At 34.1% G+C, this 15,886-nt stretch overlaps 1 protein-coding gene across 4 annotated transcripts in view; it reads right to left on the bottom strand.

The window, feature by feature from the left end:
* Positions 1-552: 552 nt before the first annotated feature.
* RhoGEF2 (Rho guanine nucleotide exchange factor 2) overlaps positions 553-15,886 on the bottom strand; it is a 34,181-nt gene continuing 18,847 nt past the window's right edge. For 3 of the 4 annotated variants that reach the window (XM_033340857.2, XM_033340860.2, XM_033340859.2), the window contains 11 exons: positions 13,194-13,329; positions 12,698-12,779; positions 12,420-12,472; positions 4,472-4,743; positions 2,807-4,102; positions 2,573-2,683; positions 2,288-2,464; positions 1,931-2,151; positions 1,493-1,643; positions 1,189-1,235; positions 553-1,092 (listed from right to left, as the gene is read on the bottom strand). In XM_033340857.2, the coding sequence (XP_033196748.1) occupies positions 994-1,092; positions 1,189-1,235; positions 1,493-1,643; positions 1,931-2,151; positions 2,288-2,464; positions 2,573-2,683; positions 2,807-4,102; positions 4,472-4,743; positions 12,420-12,472; positions 12,698-12,779; positions 13,194-13,329 (2,645 nt within the window). In that variant the 3' untranslated portion in view covers positions 553-993. The remainder of the gene's footprint in view (positions 1,093-1,188; positions 1,236-1,492; positions 1,644-1,930; positions 2,152-2,287; positions 2,465-2,572; positions 2,684-2,806; positions 4,103-4,471; positions 4,744-12,419; positions 12,473-12,697; positions 12,780-13,193; positions 13,330-15,886) is intronic. The other variant, XM_033340858.2, reaches the window with a different exon arrangement.

Genomic DNA, 15,886 nt, shown 5'->3' on the forward strand with positions numbered 1-15,886 from the left:
AAAAGCGTGTTATTCAATGATAACTAGTTGAAAATCGTTATTTTCCATTAATATATGCTTTGCATTTTTTTTATACTTTGAAATATCGACGCATCTTCTGATCATATATCTTTATATAAATGCAAATTATATTTCATGACTATTGAATTATTATAGTAACACAGTTGGTTCCAAATATGCCGTAGCAGATCACAAAAGGTAGTTTCTTGAAACGAACGACTAAGTTGCGCTAAACGTATACAACACATTTACGTAAATGTTTCTGTATAAAATGCACTAGTAATAAGTATTTCAAAGTAACTTCGAAAGAGTTGACTTGTTTCCTAAAAAGCATCTTAAGGAAAGATTTTCAGTATACAAATCGATGTATATAAAATAATATGTTATAGAAATCGATATCATTCAAGACATGGTGTAACAACTTTTATACAATAAGTATTATTAGAGTACTATAACAGTGTAGATTTTAAAATAATTCACAGTAAAAGAATTCTTCAATAATCATATAAAGCTCCTACTTAAATTATTAATCTATGTATTTGTGTGTGTATAGTATATGAGAGAGAGAGACAGAGAGAGAGAGAGAGAGAGAGAGAGAGAGAGAGAGAGATTAAACTTGAGTTATAGCAATCTATATGGGATTCTCTTTTTGAACAGATTTCCTTCACCATATTATTTCAGAAATTCCGTCGTTATACTATTGGTAATAAAAAATTTATGTAATTTCCAGTCATTGATATAATATGACGTATGCGCGCCATGCTACTACGTCATGTAGATCCAGTTACATAAAATCTTTGGCAAAGGTATGATTAATCATTGACCCATGACTCTGTAAATATGTATCTAATATTATTGTATTCCATAAACAGCTACTCGCCATTTGTCATTTTTTACATAATTTTGATTTCTTCCAGTATGAGCATTCGGAAACGATTTTGCTCGTAAAATGCACCTGGTCGACATTATTTTGATACAATAATCATGCACGTTTCAACCAACACTATCCCCCATTACTATTGTTTCTGTTTCATGTTCTATGTGTTCTGATTCTTCATTTGTCTCAGATTCACCACGTGCATCCACAAATTCCTGTGAACAGAGTAATATTAAATTTATGACATAAATAGTCTAAGGAGAAGTTAGAAACGGGATTAATTTACTAGCACGTTAAATTAAGATCCTTACATCACGAGTGGGATCGTCAATACTGCTATCTGCATTTAAAACTTCACCTAAAAACCCCCCCAAAAAAGGAAAGAAATTAATATTCCGAGAATATCTTTATTCCAAGAAATGAGATGCTTTGTAAGTATTATGATCCAAGCTATTGACTTTATAGCGGACAACCTACTTATGTACGTTGCAGTTTTTGTAATTAAAACAAGTAAAATTTAATTTTGTCAACCGTACGTAAGTATATGGTCGTCATTGTAGATCAAAGAATATTATCAACCCACATTCTGAAAAATTGAAAAAGTAATGAACTAACTGGATTTCGTTTGTGTTTGACTTGACACAGTGCATGTTTCTGAAAATTCACGACGTTGTATATCTGCATCAAGGGCATGAAGACGTTCTCTACTTCTGCGTAACTCTTTTCTCAACGTTTCACGTTCCTCTTCCCTTTCTTTTATAATTTCCTAGAATATATAAGAAAATACATTTTACTGAAAAAGCATTGTTTTTTTTCAACTTTAAGTATTAGGTTATCCCAAAAGCTTTTTTCGTTTTATAAGGAAGTAATAGATGCACAAAATTTTTTGTTTTATTTTATTTTACTCAATTATATATGGTCCATTTGGTTATAGAACAAAACATAAAATGTTGTTCTTTTATTACTTCTAATTATAATTTATTACTTTATAAAACGAAAGAAATTTTTGGGACAATCTAATACACAGGTACATTGTCAAAAGTGGAGTATTACCAGTAATTGTGACAATTGAGAGGTCAAAGAGTGACACACTGGTTGTAAACTCGCAATTGATATCGCTGGTTGCTGAGGATGAAGGTGCAATCGTGGTGATGGACAACCAGTCGCTTCGCAACTTGGTGGTGTTGTTAATGCCGATACCCCACGCGATGCAAGAACAGTTTCCGTTTCACTTACATTTAACGCTGAATTTAACATTCCTACTAATTGATTCGCTGCGAAAATAAAATAAAATATTACATATCTCTAGAAATATTGATAGGATTAATAGACTAACAATTTATTCGAGAAATTTTTGAGAGATAATTTATATATGATGATAAAACAAACATTATTTATTAATAAAAATACCTTGACTAATAGCAGCGAGTATAAGTTCAGAAGGCTCTTTTTCCATGCTCGATGGCTCGGACGCCATGTCTGCTACATGTTCGAAATCTTCTTTCGGAATATTTAATATATCTGCTACCAATAATTGTTTTTCGATTAAAGCTTGTTTAATAATCTCGTCTTTTCTTCTAAGACATTCTGAAAATTTAGAGAAAACAATCACGTCGTTTATGAAATATCTGTTATATCAACCGTTAAACTAACAAAAGAGATACATATCATATAATAAACAAATAAATAACATACCTATTGGTGTAAGCACCGGTTCCGCAACATGTACAGGTGGTACTTCTACGTGAACTTCAAGCGGGTCAATTAACGATGCTTGTGTACAAGTAACTAATCGTAATGGTTCTCCTGTACCAAATTAAAAAAAATATCACACATTATGTAACAAATATTCTACACAAGATAATCTTTGAAATTCTACTTCAGAAAACAACAGAACAATATACTAGATCATAATAAAAGACACAAAACCTGTTGTCGAAGGTTCAGACGAGTGTTGGTGTGGCTGTTGCTGTTTCGTTTGATCAGTCCTTGAAATCTCAGGCCCAGAAGTATTAGGCAGCTCTCCTTCTTGCTCCACGTTAGTATCTTGCGTAGATTCCTTTGTTTCTAGTTCATGCTCCCGTTCCTGATCCGTTTTATTAGGAATATTGTCATGTTCCATTGAAGAAGGATCTTCAATTGTAGGTCCAGGTTCTTCTGGCAGTGTAGTAGGCGGAGTAGGTCTTCTGCCTTGCTTATCACGAGCCTTGTACGCTTCAGCTGCCTCGGAGATGTGCTTAAACCATTGCTTTTGTTCCGCAGGCGAAGCTGCGACTAAATCATGGATTTGCGCACCGTTTTGCGATGTGTTGACCAGATAGAGAGAATTTTTGTCCACGGCGTTATTCCTGACGAGAACAGTGGATACCTTTACGATAGGACTCAATACAGAGTTCGCTTGGTTTGGGTTGATGAATTTTAGCAGGTACTTTTCGTCCTGTCGATGCAACAGGAGTATCGTATCGTCGAGTAGCACCACGTGCAGATCGACCGGTTTCGCTCGATTTTGTTCAGTTCTGCGCCACTGCAACGGACCTTCGTATATCAATTTACGTTTCGTAATGTCTAGATTCTTGAATTCCTGAACAGTCGGATGATCGAATTTATCGAATGCAGATCTATCAATTGTACGTTGGATTTCTGCCAACCTTTGATAATCTTCAGCCTCGCGTACGGCTTGGTTAACGCAACTGAGAATTTCCTTGCTTCGATCGAGACTTCGCAAAACCGCGGCTCGTTCCTTTTCGTTACTCTCTGGCGTGAATTTCGCCAAATTCTCAAAGAGCAAAGGGTATTTGGTCAATCGAAGCATTCCCGTCAGGATATGATCTTTGAGCTGTAGCCTTCGACAAAGAGGATTAGCTTCGATCTCGTTCAGAAAGGAATTCAATTTCGGATCCTTGCGACGACGGTCTCGCAAGGCATCCAAGGCTACTTGTTGTTTCGCACAGTAGGTGGATGCGGCTCTCTCAAACGCCTCTCCGTTCTCGCCGTCGAACATCTCTAGGAGAAGATCTCCGACATCACCAACACACGGGTTTTCCTTCTTCTTGCGTTTCATCGTTTGGTTGAAGCGCGAATGAATCGTTAACATTTCGTCTAAATTGGAAAATAGTAACTGTATTTGGTCTAAGGGAAGTACTTGAGATTCAAGGAGCGGCTTGTGGAAGACGTGTGACAACACTCTAAGCGCCCGCACGTGTGATCGCTCCGTGTGAAAGAGTTCTGAAAAACAATACACAGAAATTACGTTTTACAGAGAACTTTTACTTAACTTTTTTAATTATTCCTTGTTTCACAAGAAATATAGAATAATGTCTAATTCCTAAGATAAAGCCTTTATAGCAAAGTATAAAATAATTTTTTAATAAAACTAATTCGTCTTACTAATCCTACTGTTTCACACTTATTTTTCCTACTTTTACGTATGCTAACAACTTCATTAATTATTAATTATTAATAATTATGAATTAAATCACATCAGGAATAATTTAAGAGTTGTAGGGAAAAATAGTGTCATCACAAGGGTTAAATAAAAAAAATGGACAAAGGGTCGTCTATGTATGTCACAATGAAATAGAAGGAGAAACAAACCATTGATAACTTCTTGTCGTTTTTTCTCCGCGTTACTGAGTCGCGCAAGTACATCCTCGGCAACGCCTTGACTCCAATCTGGTGGATCCGGTTCAACATCAACATCGCTGTCCCACGAGGTCGATGTGTTGGTTGCAGAGGTTGCTGGGTGTACCTGTTCCAGGCTGGTACTGGGACTGTCCAAACTTCTCGTCGACAGGCTACTGTTCGACGAACTGCCTGCTGAATTCCCAGGAAATGTCCCAGCTTGCTCGCAGTCACTGAAACCAGCCCTATAGTCAATCGTTAGCGAATGAAGCATTCTACTACGTTTAAACTGTACTGCTACCACAGCCATTTGAAACCTTTTCAATACCTATACGCAAATTCGCTGATGTCACTGCCAATTATGCTTCCTCGGATTTCCTCGGAAATTAGACTATCGTTAAATATATTTTATAACAAAGAGTGCTATATCTATTTCTACTATAATATTTTCTTTTCTTTGTAATCTTTCTTTTTCTTAAATTGAATATTTGTTAATTGTATCTGACACGATTACTGAGTCAATATAATGAAAGCAAGAAATACGCTTTTATCGATTTTGTATACTTATAGGTATGATAAGGTATTTTGCGATCAAATTTTCTATAAATCACAAATGTTGATCAATGAACTTTTCTCACAGTTTCACTAAATTTTCACTAATTCTGATAAATTGCCCAAGCGTCAAACTTCACTGCTTATCAAAAGCAAATTTATACAACATCAAAATTGTACGTATTAATTTCCCTTTTTATTAATCTTTGACTTCAAATTTGATTTCTTTGATTTCTTTCAAATTTCAGTCCCCAATTACCTACATTGTCTAATCTCCGCTAATTTTTTATAAGAATATATTCATTTTTCAAGCAATAATATAAAAGTTGTAAACTTGTAGATACAAATCAATCATTAGGGTGTCAAACAAGTAACAAAGCGTTAGATAAAGAATTATACCTCTCGGACCTTGTACGACGTTCATTAACACCGTGTCTCTCGTGATTAGGGGCGTCGTTAGGAAGTTCTTGTAGCCGTTCTTCGATGTTCGAGCAGCCCGGTGAAATGTCGTTTGACTGATCAAAGGGAGATGACGGTTCCGTAGAGGATATCGGACTAGTTAAATTTTCGTTGCCGCGAGAATTAGGTCGAGGACGGACACGTCGAGAACCACGTTGTCTCATCTTTTATATCTCCTTAGCCCTAAAGGGCTTCCTTGATGGGGTAAAGCTGGCAGGCATGTGCTGCCTCTGCTGTAAACGCGATGATGTTACGTATGGACATTTTTGTGCGGGACTTCCCCAATGGAGGAATATTACGTTACATCCACGAATAATTCCACTGATTCTTTTCTTCCGTTTTCTTTTATTTTTTTCTTTATTCAACAACGTGTACGATTTAAGATTTTAAACGAGAGATTAGAATTTGTATTATTTAAGACTAGAATTATCTAAATGAGACTTTTTGTATACATCTATATATTTTTTTATTTTCATTCTACTAATTTAATTCTATTCATCTATGATATATGTAGGATATTTATTGTAGCGTACGAGAGGTCGGTAATTTAGAGTTAATTGTAAGTGGCAATTAGATTGGATAAAATTTGGTGGTGCATGAAGATGAGACTGTTCAGTTCGTTAAGATACCTTTTTAATTTGTAGATACTTTCCGTATTATAGCAATAAATACCAAACGTTTGAAATAACCCATAACTTTACTGACAAATAAATTTTGTAAGTGGATTGGTAGAAGCAAATTGTTATGTTAGAAGATTTCACCAGCTTAAAGGTTACGCGTTCTTTCTACGACAAAAGTCGGTTGACAGTACATTGGCATTTTGGCTAGATTGTCGCATTTATTATACCTTTGCTTGCATACCCTTTCCACCGAGTTCCAAGACGACTACCAAAAAGCGAGGAGATCTTAAAGAAAATACTACCCCTTTAATGCTTCGGTAATTTAAAATTATGACGTATTTAGTTACGATCGATATACGAAAATATAAATTTCATCAGGAAAAATAATTATTTTCATATTTTAAAAATAAAACAATTCAGATATCAGTTGCTAAATAATTGATTGATGATGAATTGACTGAACGATTTTCACCAGATTTTGAGAGGTTTTTTATTTATTTGAAATAATCGAATAGTGTGGTCGATAAGATGTATCAAGTAAAAACGAGAGCTTAATCGACATCGATCAAACTAAGGCTTATCGAAGCCGCTCCTTCATCACTTTAATCAACCCCGTAGATATAGAAACGACATCGACTTGTGGTTGATACACTACCTTATGCATACAGTTGTACGTACTCATCAATGGTACGACTATTCTTCCGAAGTGTACAAAATTGATATATATAGTTCTTTGTTTAGCGTTGATGCCTCCTTTAACAAACGTTTGGAATTTGTTATGAAATCTTTTGCAATCACGCGCAAAAAATCGAGCTTTTTTATCGACTCGACAAATTTTACCAAATTAATGATTTCTTAGCTAGGAATTAAAATATATAATTTTTTACTGGGCGAAATCATCGATCGATGTTTATCAATAATTCGAATAGTTTCTTTCAATTTGAAGATACCAGTTAATTGTAGCTGGCATAGTCTCAAAATTTAATTGAGACATCCAACAATGATGAATTATCGGTGACGATTTCGATTACGAAAAAATTGACGCGTGTGCAGAATGGGCCAACGATAAAGAGGCTGCAAAAGAAGCTAAGCGTACGGCCGCTGTATTGATTCGAAAGTATCGATTGTCTCAAAAATAAAGGACAAGACATCTATCCGTAGCCTGATATCATTTTGGTTCTCGTTTACAGCCGTGTACACGTATTACGGTCGGATCGATACAAAACGGATCACTTTCTTTTTTCTCCCCATTTATGCGCATCGATCTTTTTAAAACCAGATGCATTAGCCGGCTAATTCATGCAAATCGTACTAACAGCCATGAGATATTAATGACTAAAAATGTATACGTGAGATAGAGGAAGTAAATTCTCTATTGCACTGCATTTATCTATAACCCTTTGGAAGCATTAAGCTTTTCGTTTCTTCTTCTATTTATTTACTTAAATTAAAAATGATAAAAGAGATATAAAATTATATTAGAAGTTTCAGGAAATATCATTGACATTATAGTGTTTGTATTTAATTCAAGCCCATAATTGTTTTAAAAGAGAGAAGAAGAATGATTCTGAGAGATAAGGAAATTTGCCAATGTCATGAACATTTTCTAATTGTTGTCTATTGATTTTAATTGTGATGAACGTGACCCATATGTCGGACAGTTATTCCCAGAAACCTATCCCTCCATTATGCGAAACGCGTTTATACAAAGTTAATAATTTTCAATGAACTAATTGCCCCCAAATCGATTCTTTGCATCACTAAGCTAAGCACTGAATCGTTGAGAATTTTTTTTCTCTATGTTTGATGGACGTAATCAAATGTTTCAATAAGTCGACGAACAAAGAGAAAGACTAGGGTGCGATAAAAAAAACAAAAGGTATCGTACCGTTGTTGGCGGAAGAGAAAGCTATAAAAGAGTAATTAACCATAATGTACCTCGCTGAAATTAGGATCTAACGTGCTCGTCTGCATGTTCTATCGAACAGTCATAAAAGGGACGCCTATTTCTAATTCAGGATTTAAACGATATTTACTTTTACTAATTATCTTTAAATATTATTTTACCAACAGATCGAACATTTTTCCTTCACTTAAAACTATAATAAGAATAATAGAAAAGTTTTTACTAATGCTTATTCATCCACCAGATATTTGCAGTAATTTCTATACTCACAACAATCCAACCAGGTTTCAATATTCATTGAATGACGTTTAAACACAGACGACACTGACGGCGGTCCAAACGAAAATAAAGTCGAGATACAGTGAAATTCTTTGCAAGCACTCTCTCTCTTTTAAAAATTATGGGAAAAGAAATAAAGAGACTTTCATCTCTCTCATGACGGAGGATTTATAACATTCCTACTCCCAACGCGTGCTTGCAAGGCGTTTTACGTCTTTCATGCTCGAATCATTAAATCACCAACGCATTAGCCGCAAACCTTGCTACACGTGTATTTTTACTAGAGACAACGAATGCGCGCGCCGTGGCTTGATTTTTATTAATGATATCACGAAATTATTATCGTTCACGTTTTTCCAAAAATAAACGCACGACAATGACAAAGATACCGATACGAGTTATTTATTTATCGAACCACGGACTCAAAGAGCCGCAATGTAGCTTCATGCTTCATCAAGTAAAAGTGAACTTCACAGTTGTTCCGTGAGGTCAATAATCTTGTGTAGTTTTTCAAAAAAAAAGAAAGAGAAAGGAGACAATAAAAAAAAGGAAGAAGAAAGAAAGAAAGACGGGAAAGAAGGAAATAAAAATGCACCAAGGATTGTAGAATCCTCAAGAACATTAACAATCCGCGAGTAGAATTCATTGCGAGATTAATCGTCGATTCATTGGATTTTAAACGCGAAGCAATAATTATTCTTCCGTTTCCTCGTTGAGAATTGACATCGACTTAAGCTCTGGAGCATTACCTGCACACGAGGGATACGATGTCACTACCATGTCAAGCTGATGTGATTCGACCTACATTTCCAATAATGCGATACGAATGTATACCGCTGTAAATGACTAATAAAAAATTGCAACGATGCTGCAGATGCTGTAGATTTAAAACTACTGTAACGCACGTCACAATTGTAGAATTGTAAAATAATAAAAAATTGCAGACATTATCGGTATGCAGAATTTAAGTATTGAACATTCTTTGAATTTTTTATCGAAGAAATTTGCTCCTAAAGATGAATACCGATGAAAGGATGGATCTAGTTTCGTAATAAAGGAAATGTAAGCTTCAATAAATTTTTCAATCCAATTTAAAAAAAATTAGGTAAATAGTAAACAACGAATTCTTGTTGTTTAATGTAAATGTTCAATTTTATTCATGCTATGAAGTAACTAAAATACAATTAATTGTAAGTACTCCAAAGTGCGTTATCATGTTCATTGACGCAGCGTCACTAATGCGAGATCGTAATGACATCGCATCGTTCGTATGCACCTATTGTTCTTCATAGACTGATAATGGATGAACAACTCGCGAAATACAATTTAACTGTTCAGATATGTTTCTAAAAAATGGAATGAAAAGGTTTGGATTCTGAATAAACGAGTTAGTTAGTTAGTTTTAATAGGATAAAATAGGTGAGTTCGATAAAGTACTAATAACTTGGAAATTTTTGACAACGAAAGAAATTGTAACTGGAACCATAAATGATTGTGAAATGTCGGTATGGATTCGTTTGTTTTTTTTCATTCTATTATAATATTGTACTTATTATAACAAGATATCTATTTTCTTTTTAATTTAAACGTTTTAATAAAGAATTCCTGAAATTTACGATTAAACAATTTATAACACCGTGTATAGCGTGTAAGTGACAATGTTGTGTGTGATTAAAACGAGTGACATCCATATGCGTAGTTTAGGAATAATTTCCACTTCCTTTAATTTTACTAATTTAAATACTTTTATCTCATGGCGCTAATGCTTTGTACAATTATAGTTATTCTACTCCATTCTTTAAATTTCACAGCAAATTTGGATTTGAACTTCGAAGCAAATTGTATTTTTCAATTCAATTTTTACTTTATTAGGACGTAAATTCTAATAGAAGTATAGACTTGTACGATATTACTATATTATAGGATATCTTTATATAACAATTCTGTGTAAAAAATTTCAATATACATTGTCTGAAGAAAAGGCATTGAAGTCACCAAATAGAGACTCGAAATTTTTATGATATCGTTAAAATCATCTGTCCAAAAAATTAAAAAAGGTTCTTTACTAAAATATTTTGCAGTATCTGTAATTTATAACAAAAGTTAATCGTCAAATGAAATCGATCGATCCCCTGATCTTATTCGAACATTAAAAAACGTAAATTAAAAACTAACTTCGTCCACTACAACGTTTCAACTCTGATTACTGTATATTTAAATAATGCCAACGTTTCACAATCATCGTCTGTTTATTTTCAAATTAATGAAAACCTACTCTCGTTCCCTCCAAAAGTCCAATTTCAGCCGTCAGTACTATTGGCTAAAATTCCAACTGGATCAATCATAATATGCATCACAGCCTCGAACAATTATATAATCTAATGTACGAAGTTAAAAATTTGTCTGGCACAAAAAATGCGATCGTTCGATCAATTTACACGAAGAATAAATCGATCGATAGACACCCCAATGAGTTTAATCTCGATTCGCGGACAACACGTGCGATCGTTAGAAACGATCAAGTAAAAGTCAAGTCGACATAGAGAAGGAAATCGCGAAACGAGACCGTGGAACAACAATCGATGTTCGATGCGTTTCGGGAAAACGGAACGGGTGAACGCGTGGGTGTTTCGTACTGTCGAAGCGACGCAATAGCTACCCGCGGAATTGAACGTTTAACGTCAGACTGAAGGTCTTCTGACTGGCATGCATATACACCTTTGCCAGAGGAAGAGCAACGAGTCGAGTCTGCGCTGTTTGCACGTGGACGTGGATCTAGAGCGTCAAGAAACGAGAAGTCGCCGGTTAAGAACCGGAGGACTCTGCCAAAAATCTATACACGGTGTGTCTGCAAAATTCCAGGCCCGAGTGAAAAGCCGGGAATAGACTTTCCAGCTGATCTTTGAACTACGGATCAAACATGCGTCTGATATTATGAGCGAACAAAAGGAGGAGATGAATTTGTCAGGAAATAAAGGGAGGTATTAAGGACTTTATTAGATATTTAATGGATTAGGATATGTTGAAATTGTGGATATATGTATAGTCTTCGAAACTATACTGTTAAAATAAGATAATCGAATGGCTTTTTATGTAATGAAGATATGATGAAGGAGATGATGTAAAGGAATATATCTGACAAATGAAATGTAGGTTTTAGTTTTGGTAAGTCAGTCAGTTATAATATTACATAAAAATGAAATACTCAAAGATAGTAAAATATAGAGGTAAACAAATCTTTATGATGTTTTTTCCCATTACTTCTTACATTTAAAATTTATTATTTTGGCATAGATTATTCTGTCCGTCTGTGGTCAACATGTCATCAATGAAATATTCGAATAAAATATGGGAAACGTAAATACGTTGCCTCTTAGGTAGTTTCCTTACTTACTTAACTTTAAGATTTTACAGTTATACCCTATATTTATTAGGTTCCAGCTAAGCACGTGAAATACAAGACGGCAAATGACGATGCCTGAAGGAATATCATCAAGCAATACAATCTTTATATATGCAATTTTATCGCTATTAAATATTTTCACTAAGAAATTGAGCGAACTTGTATATTTCAGCTTTCACAGATAAATTGCACGAGAAGGTAGGAAGGATATACAAATTAGAATAATCAAAGTAAAATGATGGAAGTTCGTTAAATGTTATTCGATCAATTAATATTGTTGCTTCATAAATTTATAAACAGTCTCAATAAAATGAAATCGTATAGAGTAGACCCATATTTTTCAGTAAAGGCTTCTTATATGTACATCGGGGAACGCAAGCTATCAATGTGAAATCCAAATTCGTTTAGAAATAGTGCCGAACTTCGTAACGTTTCTATTTTGGCAATTATACAATTGCGTAATAAAACAGCAGTGACAGTTTGACGGAGCAGTAGAAACAATTTGAGAAATAATTTATTGTTTCGCATCGACAAGAACGTGCGTATTTCGTTAAAATAAAATTTATAGAAAATCTGTGAAATATTAAATCTAATAAACTATCGAAATTCTACGAGTAAACTCAAATTTTTATAGTTAGGAAATTAGAGTTTTCACTCGTATTATCAATTATCATGCGTATATCAAATACATTGTCTACTCACTTTGTTTTGGAGAGATTTGGATCGCTGGTCTTCCTCTTTTCTCGTAACTGTCGCTATAACGAAAACAGTCACATGATACTCAGACATATATACCAACGATAAATACTAAATTAATTCGTCCGAAATGAAATCTCGTTTCATCGAAGCTTATGTAAAAATCAATTTTGCGAAACTCAAACGATGTTTCCGGTCTTGAAATTTTAATTCGTTCCACGAATCATCTGTTTATACGTTACACGCTAGAAAAATTTTGAAATAAAAGTTGTTGAAATTCTTACCTTGTGATGTATCCGCTCCTTGTAACTTTCAGACCTGTTTATGTTTGACGTCTTTGGCTTACTGGAAATATTTTGCTGCACCCTAAGTAATCGTAATTAATAAAGCATAAATTAATGTCTATAACAAAAATCAGCTGAAGGACTGCGATGAATAAAATGAAAACATATTGATGAAACTATGATACTAAATCAAAGCACTTTGAAAATCACATGTTAGAAAAAATAATGCGGATCTTATAAATACAAAGTTATGAAATTGATGCGATAACTACGGGATGAAAACAATTTGAAAACAAATTTCTATAAGATGCTTGTACCGTTGAACGATTTAAAAAAATGTTGTGACGAAATACGAATAAAAGAAACGCAAGGATTTGTTACAAGAATTCCTATAAGTTGCACATGTTTTTTTATTATAGGGATCAATAGAACAGGGTTGAAGCAATTCAAAGAAAATGTTCTTTTTAGCAATCTCATGCAAGTATGAAGTGCATACATTTCAGAAATATCTTCCCGCGAAGAAGGATTGTCCATACTATCGGCGTGATCGGAGGCTCCGCTGTAAGCGGAAATGCGTCCTCTTTCGCTACTACTACGCGTGTTTCCGGCTATAACGCCCCCGCGATGCTCTCCTAAAAACATGAAATAAACGAACGTATTCATTAATTATTTCAATATCTGTACTAGTCTAATACACTAATTTGGCTAATCGCCGATAAATATATTCTCAATTTTAATTTACTTATATTCAATCAACTTTGTTTTATATTATATAGATTACTTTTCCTATACATAATGTTTATAGGATATCAAAGACTCTTCTAGACTTTTCAGTATAATTTGAATATAGCGTTAGAAGAATCGATTGTAGTTTTCAATATGCGTTTATTTTATCTTCCGTTTTTGTCAAGAAATGAAAGCATTTAATAGGATAAAGAAATCGTAGTGTAACAGAATCGGTAACACAGTATAGTTAAATTATTTTGATTCGCATGAATGCACCATAAAAAAGGCCATCGCAGGTGTGTTACAAGCGAACCTATCGATTTTCGATACTATACTTCTGTACGCTTACTTTTCCTTCTCGGATATACTGTTCTTTTAAAATGCATTAAATTTATAAACAGTGTTTTAAAAATACAAATGGATCTCTAAATACTCATTGTTATTATAGAAATTTCTCCAACTTGTAAAATTCACACAAACTTAATGTAATAAATGTACTAAGTATAAATTGAAAAAAAAAGAAACGTAATTGAATTTAACGTGCATATTACTTGAAGAATCGATTAGAGGCAATCATGATAATTAGACAAGATCGCTGTTCTTCGATTTTTTTTTCCACAAATTAGAGTATGTCGAATATAAAGATATGACTAATTTTGTCCAGAAATTCCACATAATAATACGAAAGAGTCTTCCTATCGCAGCGTTAATGGAAATGAAACGAATATTTCGATTTAACTCGTCTATTTGATGCCAGCAAGCATCAAATTAACACGGTCCATGATGTCTGGCATTTCTCCAACTATCCAGTCGTATGTGGAGGCTTATCAGGTAAGGAATGCGGTTCAGGGTAAAAGCAGATCATGAGAACGTGTGCGGAGAGGGTGGTTACATTTAATCTCTAGCTAAGCAAATACACAGATCAAAATCGATTTATCACGTCAATAAAATACCGTAAATCGATCAAAGGGACATAATTCTAACGTAATTCTCTAACTGTAGACAACATGCAATCAGCTACATTAAATAGGTATTTTTGAGCTGACTGAATACACGAGTGTATAGTATTATATCCGTCTATGATCGCCGATTTAAGATTCTTCGTAGAAAATTTCGCATTCGTTCCGTTCAAAGAAAACTAAACAATTATTCGATAATAAGCAAATTGTTTTGTTACAGCCGTGAGGTCTAGAAGGCTGTCACCCACTAGATTAACATCCAACAATATGAATTTAACTAACGTTTGTCACAATTCCTTTCCTAAATTATCTGAAAGACCAAGTGGACGATGATTAAGCATCGCTAACCCCGTGAAGTTTGAAGATCGAGGAAGGAGGTCAAATAATCCGAGTGAAATCGTAATATCATCAAAGACCACCGATGTCAACATTTCGCTGACTGAAAAAAAGTTAAATGGCTAAATAAATATCCAATGAAGGCTCGGTACCGCCTAAAAATAGCATCGTAAAAAAGTTGGTGTTCTTGAACCTCGTAAGCAGACAGATAGTTATAGATCAGCAGGGGTAGGTATGCTGAGGGGATGCAACGAAGGAAAAGCTTAAGTCTCGAGTATTTTTAGATAGGGCGATGTAGGCGCGTGTCGCAGAGGCCGGAAATCGTTTTGTGGGCCCCTCCTTCCCGTTTTCTTCTTCGTTGTTGTCGTTGCCGTCTGCGTTCGTGCCGCACAAGATCTATCTTATTTTCTTTCCTCTCGTTTCAACGCATACTTGCCACATAGTTACAGCAAATGACAATCATCATTCAAATAAAGTCACTCAGTCAGAAATGAAAACTGGCGATCCAACTATCGGAAAATCTTTTTCATACGAAACAATTTTTCATACCTTAGAAATCTTTAAAATCTGTTTTTGCATACAAATTATTTAATTATTATATTAATAATATATCATATGTTGCCATTTGAACTTGAGATAAAGAAAAGAAAGAAAATGTCTTTACCATATAGAATTAACCAGTTTTGTAAAAACAATACTTAAATATATAACCTCTGTTTTGTACTCTGCATTTTATATACAAGTTACACCTTGATAGTTGCTTCGAACTATTTTAGATATTCCATCATAAAAATTATCAATGTATTATATTTAATACGGGACCAAAATACTCGTATCTTCATATAAGCTTAAAATACTTTTCTGTAATATTCCAAATTTCATCCTTAACTACGTGAATACTTATAATTTGCATCACAGCATGATCATTATAATTATGCCTGTATATACTCAATACAGAACGATGAAATTTATATTAATGAAAGAGTGAATTCAAAGGTTGAAATGTTTCTTTACGAGAAAGAAATCCATGTTTTTCTTCAATGAAATCACGAAGAAGCATGTATAGATGCAAAAAATAAACAATTCGTCTACATGACTGCGTGCGATTTCCAGTACATTCTGGTCTAATTTTGTCTAGACACGTAGTATTTGTATAGCCGCAAGGTTC

Source organism: Bombus vancouverensis, chromosome 6 (assembly GCF_051014615.1).
Source record: "Bombus vancouverensis nearcticus chromosome 6, iyBomVanc1_principal, whole genome shotgun sequence".
NCBI lineage: Eukaryota > Metazoa > Arthropoda > Insecta > Hymenoptera > Apidae > Bombus > Bombus vancouverensis.